Source organism: Eubalaena glacialis, chromosome 9 (genome assembly GCF_028564815.1).
Source record: "Eubalaena glacialis isolate mEubGla1 chromosome 9, mEubGla1.1.hap2.+ XY, whole genome shotgun sequence".
In the NCBI taxonomy this organism is placed as follows: domain Eukaryota; kingdom Metazoa; phylum Chordata; class Mammalia; order Artiodactyla; family Balaenidae; genus Eubalaena; species Eubalaena glacialis.
The window spans coordinates 12871016-12891494 of NC_083724.1; the positions used below are offsets into that span (position 1 = coordinate 12871016).

General features: G+C 39.7%; 1 protein-coding gene across 5 annotated transcripts in view; it reads left to right on the forward strand.

Moving 5' to 3' along the window:
* STRBP (spermatid perinuclear RNA binding protein) overlaps positions 1 to 16531 on the forward strand; it is a 183727-nt gene extending 167196 nt beyond the window's left edge. For 4 of the 5 annotated variants that reach the window (XM_061199958.1, XM_061199956.1, XM_061199957.1 and 1 more), the window contains exons 14-18: positions 2987 to 3121; positions 3325 to 3465; positions 6118 to 6241; positions 10481 to 10525; positions 13069 to 14058. In XM_061199958.1, the coding sequence (XP_061055941.1) occupies positions 2987 to 3121; positions 3325 to 3465; positions 6118 to 6241; positions 10481 to 10525; positions 13069 to 13145 (522 nt within the window). In that variant the 3' untranslated portion in view covers positions 13146 to 14058. Of the gene's footprint in view, positions 1 to 2986; positions 3122 to 3324; positions 3466 to 6117; positions 6242 to 10480; positions 10526 to 13068; positions 14059 to 16428 lie in introns of those variants that run through there. The other variant, XM_061199960.1, reaches the window with a different exon arrangement.
* Positions 16532 to 20479: the final 3948 nt, after the last annotated feature.

Here is a 20479-nt window from a genome sequence, read left to right on the forward strand (position 1 = left end):
GTACAACACATGGATGTATCCTAATTTAACTAGCATTTCTCCTTTGCTGGCCATGGGAGTTGCTTCCAGCATTTCACAATCATAATGTATCAGGAACGTCAACAATAACTGAAGAGTGAAAAACAAAAAGATCTAGGGACTTCCCTGGCGGTCCAGTGGTTAGGACCCCATGCTTCCACTGCAGGGGGCCCCGGTTCCATCCCTGGTCGGGGAACTAAGATCCCACAAGCTGCTGTGCTATAAACGAATGAATGAATGAATGAATGAATATGTGTATGTATGTATGTTTGCAAACTTAAAAAAAAAAATCTAATGGGGAAATTTAGGATTATTCGAAATTTGTGCTAAGCTGTGGGAGTCAGTGGGGTCATCATTGAGTTGGTCCAGCCCTAAAGAGGGCGTCTGATTTAATATGTTCCTCAGACTCTTGAGCAAGTCCTGACCTATGACGTATTGTCACAGATAATAGAATGAGACAAAAATCCAAGTACTGAGTATACATGGCTTATTTGGGAATTCATGGGGCCCTTGCTTATTGCATTCTACATAAGAAAAATTGGCTTTAAAGTAACCGCAGGAGCTTACAGTAAATTTTAAAAAGTGTCATTTGTAAGAATGAGTATCTATCAAGGACTTAGTGGACTATAATTTTTTCCCCTTTTAGTACCTGCTTACTGCTAGATGCTGCAGAAATTGTGTCCAGAGCCTTAAGATGTTCTCAGGATAGAAGGGCAAAAGATACGCTCATAATTATGATGTAATGTGATAAGCACCGTGATTGCAAAATGAATATAATGTAAAATCTCAAAGGAGGATGTGACTACGAAATGTACACACATGTAAAATCAAAGGGAGTGAACTGTGAGCTTGGTTTGAGATGATGAGTAGGATTTTGCTATGTGGGGAAGAGGTGGAAAGAAGGCATTCTGGGCCAAGGAATAGGAGGTATAACACCTGGAGTTGTGAAAGTAAATGTTTGAGAAGTACCAGGTGGGCCTGTATGGTGGGGACTGATGGAGCTGAGGCCTGTGAAAGCCATGCCTGACTCCTCATGTGATGTTGTGGAGGATAGAAGACATGGCACCTGGCTTTAGAGAGGACCAGTCATTCATAAGTGGTTGTCACAGGCAGGCCAAGATGGTTTGCTGGCAGTGTTATAAATAGTAAGAGAAAAAGAGCGCATTAATTATGAGGTACAGACTGTTAAGTTCAAAGGGAATTAAGAGAGCAGTGTGGGCTAAACTAATAGCAGTTATGAGAGTATGTGGAGGTTCTGGTTGTGAATCCATCTCTGCTTTGCTTCTGTATAATCTAGTAATGGGGAGGGGAGAAAGCTCTTTTTCTTCATTTAAAATAGTAATAATTGATTAGAACTGCAAATATTTTTATCTTGACTCATTTTTATAAAAGTGATTTCAGATTTGGAAAGCAGGGAGTGATTACCATAGGGTAGTTTCAGAAATTACTCATTACCTTTTAAAGATGGACTCCAGAAATTTGCCTTGAAATTAAAAAGATGTAGATTATTAAAAACTCTTCAAGAAGTGGTTTATTGCAAAAGACCCAGGAATGTTTATTAAAATTGTCTTTAAAAATTGTCCGATGTTTCACTTTTATAGCATCAACCACTTATTAAATCAGTGTAGAGTATTTTAAGAGAATCTTGCTGTCCATTAGGTTTACATACATGAAAATCCTATTATATGTAATAATTCATTTTCGTTCAGCATTTCTTGAGCAATTACTGGGATAGAATTACAGACATGCCCTCTAACCTCAAAAAGTGCTCAGTCGTTGGGTCTTTCCTTTCTAAAATTATAGTTTTGTGGTGTTTTGTGGTTTGTTTTATTTTTGGTGCTAGCCTCTCTCTTCGTTTGAGCCTTCACACTCTTACGTGAATTACTTCTCTTCCTCACCTCTAGTCTTATCCTTATGTCAGTTCTTTCCACCACTCCTAGAGCAGTTTTCTAGTCTAATTGTGAATTTACCCAGATTTAAGTCTTTCAGTGGCTCCCCATTGTCCATGATAAAGTTGAAGCTCATTTGCATGACATTTGAAGTCCTTTATGATTTGGCTCCATCAAGAGTGTTTCTAATCTGGTTCTGCTTTCCTCTCCTCACTCGCTTAATACAGCCAAATGGAACTTCTTGCCATTTCCCAAACAAATGGTCTTTCTTTCTCCTGGGCCTTTGCATGGCTGTTTCTTCTGTCCAGAATGCCCTTCTCCTTCGTTTCCTCCTTCTCATGGTCTGGTACTTACCTTTTAAGGTCAGGTTTGCATGTCACTTCCTGGAAAACTATCCTGTTTGCCCTAGAAAATGATTCCTTGTACTGTGTTTCCATAATATACATGGGCTCTATAATGTACATTGTTTTACAGTGATTGGATCAATCCTTCCTTCTATACTCTAGCTCCTTGAGGGCAGGGAATGACTGCTTTTATTATTTTTAAATTTCAGAATTCATAGTCTGTAGCCTACTGTTTTTACTCTAGGTGCCGTTAAATCTCTTTAGAGAGACTGAGAGGTGTGTAGGCACATTTTCTTTCCGTTTCCCAAATTGAGAGTTATTTCTTCCTAATCCTAAAGATGAAAAACAATGAATGCTCAGGTGTCATGTGAATCTCAGCTGTTTTACCTACATTGTCAGTCATTTAGAGTATTGTTCTTAGATCTTGAACACCCCAGATCAGACCCTGGAGTGCCATGTGATGGCAAGGCTACACTGCTCTTGAATACTGATCTGTTGAGACAGCCTGCTTCCACGGCAGGCTGGCCAGATGACTTACTGTGATGTTTACTGCTTGTAGAATTTCTATACCTTTAAAGATATTTTGCCATTTGTATACAGAAGTGATCATGCATCCTAGCCCCTGAATGCTTTAAAGTACAATTCTTGAGCCTCTTTTTCAACAGAGACGTAGTATAATTGTATTAATAAGAAATCTAATACTCTAAAAATTTACTTGATTGAACCTCCTTTTAGGTAAGAACTCAGGGCCCTATCCTCACAGCAAGTGGCAAAAATCCTGTAATGGAGCTCAATGAAAAAAGAAGAGGTCTTAAGTATGAACTCATCTCGGAGACTGGTGGAAGCCATGACAAACGCTTTGTAATGGAGGTGTGTACCTAGATACAAGCCAACCTTATCTTTCCCCTCAAAGATATAGGATATCCTGAGCTTATATATAAAAAAGCTTTAGAGTGAGTCAAATCTTATGGTACTGTTTGACTTTTGGTGTTTTCTGTGTTGTGATACATTTAAATTACAACTACGTAGAGGAATTGCATGGGATAATTGCAGAGTGTTGTTCTTGATTTTAGGTAGAAGTAGATGGACAGAAATTCAGAGGTGCAGGTCCAAATAAGAAAGTGGCAAAGGCAAGTGCAGCTTTAGCTGCCCTGGAGAAGCTGTTTTCTGGACCCAATGCAGCAAATAATAAGAAAAAGAAGATTATCCCTCAGGTATGAGTTAAGCATTAAACCTTTGAAAGATATTACCAGAATTAAATTTCCTTTCCTGTCTTTGTGCCACTTCAGGTTTTTCTAAAGTTACTTCTTTTTCTTGGATTTGGCAACCTTTTCTTTGGGTTTGATCATGAATAATAGAAATATGATTAGTGGTTCTCTGTTCTGTGGTCTTTTAGGCAAATTATATATTAAAAAGAGACTATTAGCATTATTTGGGGGCTTTAGGTCATTCTTGAAGAGGTAGAGTGTTGGAGGGTTGGGACTTTAATGAGATACTAGCATTTGTTTAGGGAAGCTGCCAAGAGTATTTGGGGCTTACTCTCATCACAGTCTGCAGGTGCTCTTCCATTTCCTTTCCAGTTTTGTCCTTTTGCATTATTTATTTTGGGTTTTCCTTTGAGGGCGTCACAGTAGAACTTGACCCTTTGTTGCTTCTGTTCATTACCGACATTGGAAATGTCAGAGCTGCTAAAGGCCCAGGATTGTAACAAGGGTTGCAGTAAGAAAAGATGGCCTCCTAATTGCACGCTTTTGAATAACAGATTCTTCTATCCATTCATTTACGTATTCAAAAATATTTTCTAGACATATACCATGTGCACGATTGTGAGGGAAAAGGAGATACGTTAACTATAAGACACATTCTCTCCCTTGTGGAGAATACTGGTGTAATAATGTCTGAATATATTATGTGATAGGAACAAGTCAAGAAAAATGTTTAGACTAATAGAAGGAAGCTTAGATTATTTAAGATTCTGTGTTAAATATGCATATGCGAAGTCCATTATAAGAGGTTAGAATAGCTCTCATTTTATAGATGAGGAAATGAGGCTTGAACACATTAAGATACCGCTTGTAGTAACATAGCTAATTGTTGGTAAGGGTTCCCTTTGAAACCTGGTTCTTCTCCTTCCAAAGACCATTGGCATGCTCCTATTGTATATTATATCCATCTTAGAAATTTGTTTTGTGTTAATTTAAACTTCTTGTATTTACTATAATAAACACTGCTTATATTCTAGAATTCAAAATATACACAAAAAACGAACTTTTACTGAGATGAAATACAAATAAAGCGTTTAAATTGCAGTGGTACACATGTAGAGAGAGGATAAGTGGATTTTCTTTTTCTAAAATCTTCTAGAATATGTTCTAAATTAGTAGAAGGATAATTGTTACCTTGTTTGTTTTGGTGTGTTTTTCTCATGCGTTACATCTTGTATATGGGTCAGTTAATTTTAGTGTTTAAAAAAGCCTATGCTATGTGCAGATACTTATTAGGTAGTTAGGTTTGGTTCTAGGAGACATGAGCTTGATTTGTGTGGAGTCACTCTGCCGCTGCCAGATTACTACTTTCTGACTACATTTGACTAAGCTGTGTTTAAAAAAACAAAATGCCCGCATGAAGTTCACTCGTTTTTAGAAATTTTCCATACTAAAAGCTGTAAAACTCACGTGTTCAATGTGCTTGACAGCCAAGAAGCAGTCTATTTTGGTTGGATTTTTTTCAGCCAAAAGGAAAAAATGGCTGTTCTCTGTGCACGATACATTCGACCTTGAAACTGTCTTCTACCCAGTTATTATAGAGGCTATCCTAGGATTTTTCAATGAGAGATAAATGTGTGTATGCACTGACTATTTAAGCTGTCTGAGATGCTGTTGACTTGATCGTACAATGCTTTTGAGGCTCTGCACCTCCTTCCCTGCAGTTTGGTTATAGCAGGGAGTATTAGTAGTTTTTTGAGCTTGAGTTTTTATTGCATCTTTATATTAAAAAGTAAATATAATATGTAATTTAAAACTAGATATTTTCTTATTTCTTAAATTTTCAGTTTTGGAAAGGAATGTTCTAGCAGCCTTGTGTACCGTTACTCTTTGTCCTTATCTATTCTACTTTTCAGAGTTTTGTATCTATTTTCTCAGTTGCTCTTTCTACTCTGAAGTAAGGAAAACAAAGTGGGTATCATAATTGTCATTTTGCAATTAGTGGGGAGACTCCCATAGAGATTATGTGACTTTACCAGAGTCCCATAGCATTTTAGAGCAAGAAGAGACTTCAGAGGTGATTGATACACACACACACACACACAGCAGAATTGATACACACACACACACACACACACACACACACACACAGCAGAATTGCATGACCTTCCTGAGTTACTTACATCAGGAACTGGCATCCACACCTTTGGTCTTCCTGTCTTAGTTCCTTTTTTTTTAAACCCCATTCAGGTTCACAGCTAACTCCAGGTGGTTTGTTGTGGTATTTTTTTGTTTGCTGGGGGAGAATTCAGTAAATTTTGAACCTAGGTATCAAGTGTGTGTAATTGCTTTAGTCAGGCCTAAAATGACTTTGGATGTAATTTGACTGCTGAAATTTGTGTGCAGAAAACGAACTCTTTCTGGGTAACCCTCAAGTGAAAGGAAGAATTTATTTGCATACTTCTCTGTGCCAGCATCTTCTCCAGAACAACTCTGTAAGATAGATGTCATTTTCATTTTACAGATTATAAATTGAAGGTTCAAGGTCATAGACGACTAATCTCATGTACAGGCTCAAGTTTCTCATAGAGTAATTATACATTACAAAGTTGATGAGATGATCTTATTTCTCTCAGTAATGAAATGTGTTATTTTTAACAGGCAAAGGGTGTTGTGAATACAACTGTGTCCGCAGCAGTCCAAGCTGTTCGGGGCAGAGGAAGAGGAACTCTAACAAGGGGAGCTTTTGTTGGGGCCACAGCTGCTCCTGGCTACATAGCTCCAGGTATAGTGCACCCTGTGAGACATCTGCCTCCTTTTCTGGGCCAGAGTTCCAAGAACAGCCTCTCCTTTATTTTCCAGGGTTATACAGGGTTTCTGGAAACATAATATGGGTATAGGATGGGTGTGCACCGAATTTCAAAAGAAGAGAATCTACAGAATGTTACAGGTTTTCTCCTGGAATCTGCTGAGTGACTAGAGGCTTTCTGGAGGGAGGTGACAGATGAGGAGTACTGTGCTTGGTTGAGGGGACATATTTTGACAATGAGGAAGCTCAAAGATATTCCACAGATTGGGGAGTTTTGATACCAGAGCAGAGTGTATTCGGTGGGGACATAGACGACAGATTGGGTATCACAGGTGAGAAAAATGGCTGGTAAGAGCTACTTAATTGGGGTGAAGCCCGGCGATGTTAGCATTTCTTTAACTCTATGTTGGGGAACCATCAGGGGCTAAAGAAGTACAAAAAGAGGAAAGGGGGAACTTACTTATCTAGAGCTGAGTATACACTAGATACTTTCATATAAATGATTTCACTTAATTGTTTTTTATCTTCACAGTGTTTCCTCAGGTAGAAATTATTTCCATTTTTCCGTGTGAGGAAACTAAGTTTTAGGGAGGTAAGGCAACTAGCTCAGTGTGAGACATCTTGTAAATAGCAGAGCAAAGATTTGAGTGTAGGTGTTTCTAGTTCCAAAGTTTATATTCTTTCCATTTCACCACATGGCTTGAGGAAGATGGGAAAAGATGCCCTCTGCTTGCCTTCTGTTCTGATCCTTGTATCATCTTAGCAGTAGCTGTACCTCTGTCTCATTAAAATCAAATTCTCTGTAATATTGCAAGTATGGAACTTTGAACTTGACAACTAAACCAGTAGTAGTTGTTGATCAAGATGAAATTGTCATAAAGATTGGGTCTTATCCCGTCATTATTTTTTTGCATAACACTCTTAAGAAGTTCACTTAGGTTGTGTTTTTTTTTTCTAAGAAAGAATAGACTTTTTGGGAAGTTCTGTGGATGATGTGGCTTTGGAATTAAGCTTCTAGAAGTTGATCCCAGTAGGGGCATAGCTCAAAGATGTGTCATATAAACAATGTGTACTCTTATTCAAATATTGTGTGCCTGCTTTGACACACAGCAGACATGGATTTTGTTCTCCTGCAGTGTTTGGTCTAAAGGTGAGACATACTAATGGAATACTCACGATTGACTGAGTTGCTATGATGAAGGAGAGGGGCACGATGCTGTGAGGGGACGTGACAGAGAAACCTGGTCTAGTCTGTCGGAGACTCGAAGGTTTCCCTGAAGATGTGACACTTGAACTGAGCTTTGAAGAATGAGTAGGAGTTAACTCAGAGAAGATTGGGACGGAAGAACACCGCACACAGAGGGAATAGCACATCAGCACCCTATGGTGCTGGTAGGAGGGAACTTGGCTCATTTGAAGAATTAGGAGGAGGCCAACATGTCTGTAGTGTGGAGAGCACTGTGTGTGGGTGAAGCGGGGGGGGGGGGGAGTTTGAGCTAAAGTGGGTGCTCAGTCCCGTCCTGGAGGCTGTGGTTTGGATTTTGGTCTTAGCACCTAAGTACGGGGGGAGTCATGAAGGGTTCTAAGAGGAGTAAGGAGATAAGACTTTCAGACTTTATTTGTAAAGATCACTCTCTGTAGCGTGAAGAATGGCTTGTAGGGACAGAAGTCGGCATGCCAAGACAAAGTAGAAGGTTTTTGTAAGCTCAGAGACTAGACTAGAGGCCGTGGAGGGATCTCCAGGGGGTGCAGGGAAGTAGATGGGGGTCAAGAAGCGAGCAGATGGAAGAACCTCAGAAGCAGAATCGATGGATTGAATGTGGAGAACGAAACAGAGTGAGGTTTCAGGTCCCTCCCAGGATCTCATGCTGGAGGAAGTAGATTGGATGGTGGCACCATTGAAGGAGACAGAGAGCGCTGAAAGACAGCGTGAGAGGGTAGTTACAGTTTGATATTTTTTGTGTGTCCAAAATTAAGACATTTTTCTGTGCATCTCACTATTTCTATGGAAATTTAATTTTTTTTTTTTTTTTGCCTCATTTAATGTCTTATTTAAAGGAAGCAGCTTTCATTAAACAGTAGTAGGCAGGTTATTGAGGTGAACTCTCTTGCCTTTGGTGACGTGCTCATCCAGTTTTGTCCAGCTGCTGGGTCATGGGACGTTTCCCTCACGCGCGAGGGGTCGGCAGCCATCAGCTAGTGGCAGTGATTGTGAGAGGAATCCTGCTGTCTGCCTCTCTGCTCTGTAGTAGCTCCTCTTTTACATCATTGCACTGACCTCTGTGAAAGGCCTGTCTTCTGAAGCTTTTAAAAAGGAAGTTCTTTTATAGCCTAGAGAAGATTCAGATTAGGTCAGTTTGGATTATGAATAGGTTATATGCCATTTGCAGAGTGTATTTTGTGCAGCAGGGAGTATAGTAAGTATTTTTACATATGTTATTTAATTACATTCCTCTGCCATCAGTTTCTGCAGAAGACTGAGGCTCAGAGAGGTTAAATAGCAGGTGCAATTCAGAGTCACCTTAGTGAGACGTGAAGTCAGGATTAGAACCCCAGTGGCCTCATTAGTGGCCAGCTTAGTTGTTACAGTTTCATCTCTTTAAGGAGGTTTTAGTAAAACCTTTGAAACTGTAGCCTTAGCCAACCAGCTACCTTTTCCTGGAATAGATTTGATATACAGCCTTCTTTATTAAGCATTAATCTTTTTTTTTTTTTTTTTGGCTTCTGATACTTTTCCTACTGTGTATTTCCTACTGCTTATTTCAACTGCCTTGTGTCCTCTTGAAATATATGATTTAGTGAGCACTAAAGACTAAGTTGTACAACCCCCAGTTTTATATGACTTAAGTATAGACTAAAAAGTGAAAAACTTTATCTCTAAGAAAATGTTTCAGTTAGTCCCCAAAAGCAGTTTACTTATTCAACATATATTTGAATGTTTTATCTCAAACAAGAGATTTAGATCTGAGCATTCAAAGATGACCAACACGTAGCGTCTGCCCCTGTGAATGCTTGGGGTCGCATTGGGTAGGAACAGACACTTGAGAAAGTACCGTGTAATATGATGCAAGCTGTGACGTGGGGTGGGCAAAGTGAACAGCAAGCCTGGGGGACTTTACAGAGGAGGTCATAGATACCTAAAGGATGAGTTGCAGTTGGTCAGCTAGAGAAGAAGAAAAAAAAATCATTCTAGCAGCAGAAATGATTATAGAAAAAGGGGCTGTAAAGTAAAAAAGCTTGATTTGTTTTGGGTACAATGTGAAGGGCCCATGTAGATTTTGTGCCCTTGTTCTATTTTAGAAACCAGTTTTTCCTAGAGATTTACCCAAGTGATTTAGTATTTATATTTTTTAAAGTCATTTTACTGAAAAATTAAAGATTGTCATTTCTATTAACGTAGTATTTCTAATCCCTATAAAACTATAAAGTAGCTTGGAGGGTTTCCCATTTTATAGATGAAAGTGGCAACTCAGAGGTTACATATCTAAGGACATATAAGAAACTAGTGCCAGAACTAAATGGTTCAAAAACTTTTGTGTTCTTTGTACTTTATTGATAATATGAGCCTTCTTCATAGGCACCAGATGCTAATGTCAATTTTAACAGCATTTACTGAAAGACCCTGTGCTGGGGCCCAGAATTCGGATTTGAACAAGACATGGACCTTGCCCTCGAGCCCACAGCCTGATCTGTGCGCCCTCTTCAGTGGCAGTTGAGGCTTTAGCCTGCTCTGTCACTGCTTTCTGAAAAAAGACTTGGAAATTCCTATTTTCCAACTGTGAGAAATTGGTAATTTGAGTGGTTCTAAGTATTCTTTTGTTGAACAAATTAAATTTGTGAGTGGTTACTATATGCCAGACATTCTGCTAGGTTCAAGTGATGCAAAGATGTATAAGAGTTGAGTCTCTGCCATTCTAGGGGGGAACACAGACAAAGAGTTGATAATTATAATACAATGTGGTAAGTGTAGTGAGAAAGAAACAGGATATTCTGGTAGGTCAGGAGAGCTTGGTAGGCCATAGTAAAAAGCTTCCACTCTACATAGGCATGGAGGAATCAGTAGACTCGGGCCTTTCTGGGAAGGGTTCTGGTTCAGCCAGCACCTGGAAGAAGTCCTTGGGGCCCAAGGTGCCGGGCCAGGTGGTCCTTGTGAATCGGGCCAGTGCTGACTGCCCTTTTTCCTGGACTGATGTGCTTTCTCCTTCTTTGCACCAGGCTATGGAACACCATATGGTTACAGCACAGCTGCCCCTGCCTATGGTATGTACACCATCTTACTGATTTCTCCTCTTAAGCCACTCTGCACAGCAATCCAAAGCACAGTTTGTATCTAGGGTTTCTTTAAATGAATTGGAGGATCTCAGACCTACTTATTCTAGTGACCCAACTTAAATTCCCTTTGAAAATGCCACAACCTTGTGGTTCTTGGTTTCGTTGGAGTTGCTCTTCTCTCTGCTTTGCCTGATTGAAGGACTGCTTGTTCTAATTGCCTGTTTCTGACCATATTGAAATTAAATATTTTAAGTAGTTCTTCTTACAGCCAACTTATACTCCATTCAAAGGCTACTGAAGGGCCATACCCAGTTTCTAGCTTGGCTGCCTGCCAGTTATAGAGCTACATTTAAGTTTCTGGTTTGAAACTGTGTGAACTGTAGGTGATTTGAGTTAGAGATAGGAAGTACTCACTTCAAATTTGTAGCTGTCATCCTTTTTCATGAATTTTGCTGTAGAGGTGGAGTGAACAAGTCCTAGAGAGTGATGAGGGGGTATCTACAGCAGTTACTGAAGTGCTTACTGCAGAAGGTCTGTGTAGTACAGTGAGAAAAATCATAGGAATAGCTCCTCTCCCTCCAAAAATAAAAAACAAAGGCAGATGCGGAAATGAACCTCAGTGGCCCTTTGGATAACTTTTGAATGAGGTTTATGTGGCAATGGAGGCAGTAGGTTTGGAGTCAGTGATATGCTTTCTTAGGCCATTTTTCCTAACTCGGGTGCTATGTGGTATAGGGTTGGCCATCTGTAGGATGTTTGTCATTGAGAGAAAAAAGAGCGCGAGTGTGTGTGCACACATGTGAGAGAATGCATGTGAGTGTAAGAGTGTGTGGGTGCACACGTGTGTGCACCAGTGCGACCCCAGGCTGGGCCTGTGTGCACACAGAAGAGAAGGCCCTTGACTGTGTTGCTACTTGTGGCATTAGTCCTCCACACGAGCCTCAGACCTTTCATTATGCTTTTTCTCTTCATGTATCAGCTTTCCCATTTTTGTTTGGATGAAAATTATGGGTCTTTAAGACACTGCTAAACTGAAGCTTCATCTGATTTCCTAGCTGTAGAAATAAGTAGAAAGTGAACAGTTTGACCGCTTTCCCTATTAAGATAGATAATTTACATCCTGGAAAGATGTGGAGAAGCTGGAAGGCTCAGACGTTTGGGGTGAGTTTCCTCGAAGGCTGAGAGCAGAGTCTGGAGTTTCTTCCTTAACTGAATGTCTCCACTGACACATTCAGGTTAGGCCAGGGCCTCCCCATACAAGAATATGCTGTCACTTAGAATTTCTTCTGAATTCAAGCTCTCTAGCTCCTTTTGATTTGGCAGTTTGCTTTTACCATTCAGCCAACTTCTGGATACCCTGACCACCTCATCCTTCCTGTGAATTAGGTCTGGTCAGTTTACAAATACATTTTGACTCACTAGACTCATTGTAATATGTCTTGTGTGAGAGCCAAAGCGTCTGCCTCCTAGGGTAGGTCCTTAAGTCTGTGTCTTTCTTTTAGACATAGTAAGTCCCATGTTGTTTAGTACAGGTTTGCTAGAGCTTAATTTTTTTCTTTAAAACACTTGTATATCTAGGCTCTAAGGCACATTCACGTTTTTCCTCAGTCTTTTTAGTTTTCCTCTCTTGTTCTTCCCTTTCCTCTAACATTATACTTTCACCCTGAGGCCTCTGAGCCCCCTCTTCAGAAGGCTCCTCACTCCCATGTGCCATATAACTGACTTCCAAAGCTGGTGAAATTTAATGCCCCCATTTTTCACATAAAAGATTTGGTTTTTAAATGTTACTGTGATGCCAACCTACTAAAACGATGCTTTATTTTGGCTGTAAGGTAAATATGTCTTTTGGCCTTTGTAAAGCTGTTGCATGTGGGGTAATTTCCCTCTGATCATCTGGTGCTCTCGAATACCTGCTGTTGCTGCTTTGTGATTTCTCCGTAGCTTAAATATTAGAATAGAAATAAGGATCAGATTTCAAATCGTGCTTGAGTATGCAGAAGTTTGTGAGGCCACAAGAACTCATTAATTACAAAATTAAGAAAGTAATTAATCTTTCCAGATTTGCCATGCCAATATTGGCAGTAGCCGTTAAGATAAACACCTGGTCACGACTCCAGTTGGAACTGTCTTTCTGGGGATCTGAGGCCTGCACAGAAAGCTGTGCTGTGAATCTTGACCATCCCTGTTTCTCCTGTAATATGTGATGTGCCAAATTGAGAGTCACTTCAGAATATTAATCAATAGCATTGCTTTTGAGCTTTATAATTCACGACAGTTCACTCCGATGAAATCCCTTTTTGAATATCCTTCTTCCTATGATGTAGCCATCTTAATTTTGAGTGAAAAATATTATTAAAATATTAAGAGTAACTTCAAAGTTTGTGGGCCTCTTCCATAATGCTACATGTTGACTGACTAATCTGGAAAAGGTTAATGATAATTACTGTAAGATTCTTTTTTTTTTTTTAACCTGAAATTTTTATTGGATTATTAAACTTATTTGGAGTCCTCTCCGTTTCTTTTCTCTGTAGGTTTACCCAAGAGAATGGTTCTGTTACCCGTTATGAAATTCCCAACATATCCTGTTCCCCACTACTCATTCTTTTAGCAAATGACAGAAGCTAATTCCTATTGAACAATACAGTACATACAGAATGTTAGAGAAAAAGCCTTTTTATCCTGCTTTCTTTGAACACATACTTGATCAAAATTATTTGTAAAGAACATCTTTCCTACTTTTTGATTTTAACAAATGCAAATTTAGTTCTCTAAAACTTGAAAACAAACAAACAAAAAGAAACTAGTTCTGTGAAACGGTACCTCATTTCCGGAAAATAACTTATACCAGCCCTTCTGTTCTAGGGAAATAAGTCTAGCAGTTCAAAGTTTAAGTTTTAAGAGGAGTATCAGATTATGTAAAATTAAATTCGTGAAGGATGTATAGAGTCTCAAACACTGATCACAAATAAACTGCTTTGTTGTAACACAGAGTACTGCCTGGTTCCTGATGCAGTCACTGATGCTTAGCTGATTGATATGTATTTTGCCCCAGGGCACTTTAATTCGGGCTGTAGTTATTTTTTTTAATACAATAGAGACTTTTCATTTAAACTTTAACTTTGTAAATATTGAAGTGTGTAATTAAAGCCAATAAAATATGGGTTTGAATATTGTTTTAGCTTATTATTTTTGATATGTTTTGGTATCAAATTATAAAGAATTGAAAACTAATAATAACTTAGCCCTAGAAACCCATTCATTTGTAACCAAACTGATAAAACAAAGCAAAGGCGATTGTTAGTTTCAGCCAGTCTATTTACTTTTGTAAGCCCTTTGTACTCCTGCTGTACAAGGGCATCCCCATGATAAAGGTTTACTCTGTTATCTGAGCATTGCTTATTAAAATGATGGCACTACCCAGAGATGGGGAAGGAGGAATGTGATTATTTTAGTTTCCGAATTTCCAAGTTTTAAAAAATAATAAATTAATTGATCAATCACCCTCTCTTGTTCTTGTGGCCTTCTTCACTCTGTAAGATACTGTGTTCACTCCCTGGCTTTTTTCATGCAGAGAGAAGATTAGCGATTTTTCTGGGATTCTTTGAAGGGTCTCTTATCCTCTTCAATTACATCAGAATCTAAAGCAGCAACAGGGTCCCCATAAAAACTTGCTCTTCGATTGTCCCAGTTCTTGTTGAGTGCTGCTGTGAAAAGTGACAGGTTTCAGCCATGGGTCAGCATTTATTTTCTAAGACACCTGATTAAGCTGGTGAAAAATGATCAGTCGGTAACATTGTGCTGTTCTGTAAAGGGTGCAGACCTAAGTCTTCCACTTGGATTCTCACCTTGTTTGGAAGCCTATGATGTTACTAGAAGGTAATGGTTTCATTAAGGTACTCACCCCCATGAAGGCAACAGTGTGGTCCCATGTTGAGATTTACAAGTTGCTGTGTCCTAAAAATGTCCATTTTTAGTATGAATTAGCTTTCCTCGTCTTTCTTCATTTCTGTTTTTTGGAGCTGAACAGTACCCATCGCTGAGAATGGGCTTCACAAAATACGGCAAATTTATGTACCAGATTTCTTTGGGACCGCTAAATGAGAATGAAACAGATAGTTTAAAACAAATGTTAGTGTTACTTATCAGAAATAAAATTTTTACACTATGCTTGTTACTTCTGCTCCTTGACCTTTTGTCTTTATTAGTGGTGGGTGATACTTTAATAAAACCTCATCACTTGCTGGAAGTAGCTGTGAACTTACCATTCTCATCCTGTGCATTAGTGGCTAGACGTACACAAGAGGGCCCATCTCAGCTGGGAGTTTTCATGTTTCATTGATTTGTTTTGCTGACCTATGGATGAAACAGAGCCATCACTGAGAAGAAAAAGCATGGCTGGTAGTGTCCATTTTTTATTAATTAAATATTTACAAACAGTCCTCTTTGTTTTTGGAATACTATTAATTGGCAGCTGCAGCTGTATTGTTATTTGAAATTGATTGTCAAATTTGCATTCCAAGTTGGAATCTCTTTGGAGATTTCTCTTTAGAAAATTCTTTTGAAGTAGCTGACTCAGCTTCATAACTCAACCCCTCTATAATGGTGAAAATGGAGCTGTGCTGTTTTCCAACATGATGGCAGTCATTTCAAATGGTTTCTACCAAGTCTTTTTTTTTTTTTTTTTTTTTTGTTGTTTGTTGGAAGTTACTAACCATGTTGTAAACCTGCCCAGTTGCTGCAAACTTTTACATTTCTCTGCTTTACTTAAAATAATTGAGCTGTCAGTCCTTTGTTAGAAGTGGTAACCATGCAAGTTCAACTGTTTAAATCTTGTAATGAATTAAGTGTCCTCCCACTACCCCCACCCCCTTTACCCTTCCCACCCCTTCATTTTGTAATGAAAATTCCACTTACAGCTGAAAGAGCAGAGAAATATAAATGAAGCTTTTGGCTTCACCAAATTCTGTGAAATTAACATAAAGTTTTGCTTCTCTGCTCTTTTCTCCACTGTAGGTGGTTTTTTCATTGACAGCCCCTATTGCCAGCCTCTGAGCGTCGCACCATTTATTATTCACTTGGGCCCTCAAGATTTCTTCTCTGACTTCTAGAACCATCAGGTTGTCTGGCTTGAAATGGCAATTTCTATGTCTTAGTCTTAAGAGCAATGTGACCCCCTGAGGCTTTCTAGCTTTCAGACACAGCACTCTGACACCTCCTTTTGGAAAGCAGTGAATGAGCATTTTAAAGAAGAGCAATACTTTATTCAGAGCCACGGTGTCTGTTTGAAAACTTTTCCTTTGGAAACCTAGCAATATCTGGATATACTTAGCCCCTCCTAGCCTAGTCTCTTGTCGGGGAGTCTACAGACCAATGTAGAACTTAGAATTAGTGTATGAGCTGTGCTATCTTCTGACAGTTTTTAAACTTTTTTAGCACATAAATTGAATAGTTGCATTCCTGACTGCGTCAGTTAGCGCTATTAAAATTCCTCAGAGATAGGGGTCCTCCTTGAAGCCATATTCTTTGCATGGGGGCTGGCACCCAGCCAGGGAGGTGGCCTGCAGCCGTGTTTCTTGAGGCTGTGGGAGCACCCCATCTCTTGTGCAAGGTAATTGGTCCAATAGATTCCCGACATACCTCATGCTGACTAGATGCAGTGCATGGTGCGGGGAAGCCAGGGCTCCTGGAGTCGTTTGTAGTCTCTCTCAAATTGTTAACCTGGGGAACAAACCACTGATAGATTTTGCTGGTGTTAGCCTTTTCTTCTTTTTTAAAATTTGGGTGAATGTTTGAAAATCATGAATCAGTCATTCACCATTATTAATTGAAGAGCTGGGAATACCTCGTTAATGTATTTTTAAAACTGGTGTTGGATCCTCTGTGTATTTCAGGTTAATACTTTTAAGCAGTTTTCAGCACGTTTATCTCACTTTATTCTCGTTCTCCTTGGACCTTCGTAGCCATATCACTTGTATAAAATAGGCTGAGATATAGTGACTGTAAGCTGTGGTCTCAGTATACAAAGGTAAGCTCTTTTATTTTCTGATTAAAGAGAAAATTAAAAATCGATGAACACAACATGCATATATGACAATCATATATGATGTATTTGATCTCTTAGGTCTTATATCATCACATTACTTTAAAATTTTTTATGATCTAAATGTGAAATAGTTATTTTCAGCATTTTGTTTTTAATACCCTTATAATTCCTTTCTATTTGAGAGACATTTCACTTTTAAGTGTGTGTATGTGTATAGAAACTTATAATGTATATGTGAATTACACACACCTGTTTAAATAAAAGAATTCGGTGGTGGGAAGTGTTCACCTAAGAAGATTTTTACGTCAGGGCACTCTTTTGGCCAAAGTGCTGGAATTTCATAAGCAGCAAGATTGGTAACAGTGCCGGTAGGACCCATTTATATGTAGCTGTTACATAAGCTGAGGATCAAAGTGCCAATTTCTCAAGGAGAGAGACTTCTCTGAGAAATGAATATCTCTGATCTGTGTTGTATGCCCTAATACAACAGCAGCAAGAAGCCATAAAAAAAAAAAAAAAAAAGCAATAGAAAATGAAAAAAACCAAAATATTAAGGTAACTATGGAAAAATATATAATTGACTGAGTTAAGCTAAGTATTTGCAGAACCAATTATGGCAAGACTCAGAATGGTAAATACCTGGTGTGCAGAGACCAAATAGATGTAAGGCAATTCATCTGTCTTTTCCAGGTTAGGTAGATGATTTATTTCCCACCTGATTCAACCGTCATGGAGTTCATTTAAAAGATATGAGGGTTAGGCCAAATATTTTTAAAAGGATTTGCTTCTTCGTTATGTGTATTCATTCCATAAATGCATTTCATATGTGTTAGATGTTTTGTGCTAAGGTTGTACTTGAGATATATATATATATAGATAGATAGATTAAAATGAAGTTTATGTTTTATATTTGTCTCTAAGTAGTAGTTTTCTTTTTATTGCTAACTTTGAAGGTTGCTGGAACAACTTTTTTCCCATACAGAATCTGTATGTACATTGAATGTGGCTTCGGCATCTATAAAAGGTTGAGTGAGGTCTAGTTGACTAGTACCAAGTACATTCCAGTCCTGATCAAACAGCCAAGTGCCCCTTACGGGACAGGTTCTTCTCTGGGTACTAGCGAAACAGGCTCCGCCCAGTGGAAACCTTTTAAGTCGGAGAGTCTCCTTGTTGGTGGAATTGGGCCTGTTGTAAATACCCTAGGTTGGGAGCCAAATAATGCATTAGCAGTGTCAGAAGATAATTTACTTAGTTAATAGTTTATTTATAAATTATTTAATAATGTGGGCCCTCTGACATCACTGAAAATGGGCATCATTTGGAAATTCACTCATTTTAAATTTCCCTGGCAGTTTTGAGAGCCTGAAACCAACTCTGGTTTATGTTCATGGACCTCTGTCCACGTAAGTGCAGTGAATGAAATGAATAACAAAGAGCCCAGTCCTTTAAAACCAGTTTTTATAGTGTAGCAAAGAACAAAAGTGGTTCATTTAAACACTGACCACATTTTTTGATGACAAATGAGGGAAATTTTACTCTTACAATCAATCATTCATTATCACTTCCCTGTTTCTTGGGTTTCATTAATAACTGCAGTGGAGGTAAATCTTCAGTAGTGAGTTAGAGGAGTGAACTAAGGAGATCTGCCCCCTTCCCCCCAACCCCAACAGTTAGATTTCTAGCAATCTAGAGCCCTAAAAATCAGGGACATTGAGAGCAGTTAAAGCGGAAAGGAACCTGCTCTGTGAGTGGTCTTCCTTCAACTCCCATTCAGCGTATGCCAGTGCCTCCCTGGTGGTGCTGGGATGGGGGTGGTCCCTCTGAAGTCACCCAGAACAAGAAAGGTTCTGTTGTATTCAGACTCGTACTCTGAAACCATCTGAGGCCATGCCATCCATTGACCAGAGATTTCTCAGTGTTACTAGGAGGCCGGGAAGGGAGATGGGTGGTAAATGAATAACCTGCAGAGCCAGGAAGCTGTCTACCACTGAGGTGAGTTCAATATTGACGTGTTTCTCTCTAGCAGTTACTTACAGAGCACAGAGCTAGTACTTCTTATGTAAGTTCCTTCCTTTCCTAATAGTATCTTCCAGAAAGTCTGTTTTAAGTCAAGAATTGAAGTTGACTTAGTTGTAAGAATAGATATCCTTTCCCACATTATCATTTTAGGTAAGAGCTAACAGCTTCCATTGATGCTTGAAGCAGTGATCTTTGGAGATTTTTTTTAAATAGCAGCATAATGCAAATTAGGTTATGTAAGCTTTATAGCACAGCTAGAAATAGGAATTAGAAACCATGTGGGACTCTGGGCCAGAGTATATTTCTCTCCCTCCAGCAAATTCCTTTGGGGCCTGGGAATTAGATTCTGAGTTAATACACAGAGTGCTTTGAATAGTACCTGGTACAGAGTAAGTGCTCAGTAAATGCTGACCGTTCTTACCATGGTTCGCTGAGGTGACAAAATACGTGCGGGAGGCTGGGCTGGGCTGGCAGGTAGTGGAGAAGCAGGTGCATGGCCTGCTCGGGGGGAGCGGCGTGGGTTCTTTAGTGTTGACAGGTTTGGGATACTCCAGGCTTTGGGAGAGGACTCCTAGCATCTTGGGGTCAGACAGGAGATACAAAACAAACACTGGGTGAGACCTGGTGTGGGAGGCTGCTGCAGATCCGTGCTGGATGAAGACGCTCATGTTTCTGTGTGGTAGTTCATCATCGGGCAGTCTGTTGCCAGGGGTTCGTAATACTTGCTTTGGGATTTAGGTGTGCTTGGAACTTCAAAGGGGCTGAGCTTATCAACCTGCTGATTCTAAGTTTCCTGCCAGTGCATTAGTAAGAAAAGAGTGTGTGTTTGATTACAGCTAGCCCCAGAACCTGACATTGAGCTCACCATTTATTTGGCAGGTAGAAAGCAAGTTACTGTAAACCACAGAAAAGAAAGAGGAGACCGGGTGGCATGCTTAGAAGGCTGTTGACTCGGATGCTTCTCTCTTCCAGTTTGCTGCAACACCTTGGGAAAAAAAAATCTGTACTTAACACCACTCGAGGCCTCCCTCTTGCCTGTTAATCCTAGAAAAAAACATACCTGTCTATCCATCCCTCTCTCTCTGTCCATCTACCCATTTATCTGTCTGGACACAGTTGGGAAGTTGCTTTTCAGCAGAAAGAAGAATGAGTAGATGGTTGGTCTGAATAAAGGGTGAGCATCTTCCGGTCCGTCTCTGGCTTGCACGTGTCTACGTGGACCTCCGGAACCTCTGGAAGAAAGCGTGCAGCGGCATCCCTCTCTGCTGGTAGAGGTGAGCTGAGTGGGGAATACAGATCGAGTTCTGTGATGCTCTAAGGTCATAAAAACTGTGTAGACAGGATCAGTGTTACTTTTAAAGGCAAATAAGGTAGATTTGCATTATAGTCAAGAGGCTTTTCTTCAATCCAGGAGATATTTGTGTCAGTGATGTCCTGGCAGAAGTGACCCCATTCCTCAGCTGTAGCCGTCTGGGTGGAATCCTTGCCTCAGTAACGAACACTGAGGGAAGGCCTCGGGGGTTCTTTTGTTTGTTTTGCCTTGATCAGTCAGTTGTTAACACCTTAATTACCTGGTCCTTCTAAGGAGGGTCTTAGGGTCTTTCTTGGCAGAACTTTGCTATTTCTGCAAACAAACTATGCTGTCTCTGCTGGTGGGTAGTGTGGAGATTGCCACCATCTGCCCAGGCAGTTTAAGAGTCAGATTAGCATATCCTAGCTGGAGATGTGGTCCTAAGTCATCTTTTTGCTGCTTATGGCCCCCAGGAGGTAACAAGATTAGCCTGCTGCAGTGAGGGCATTCTCTTTGCGCTGCCTAGGAGCCTAGTCTCTCTCTGCTTTGTTTCAGTTTCTACCTTGATCTTTTTGTGTGGTTTGGAAGA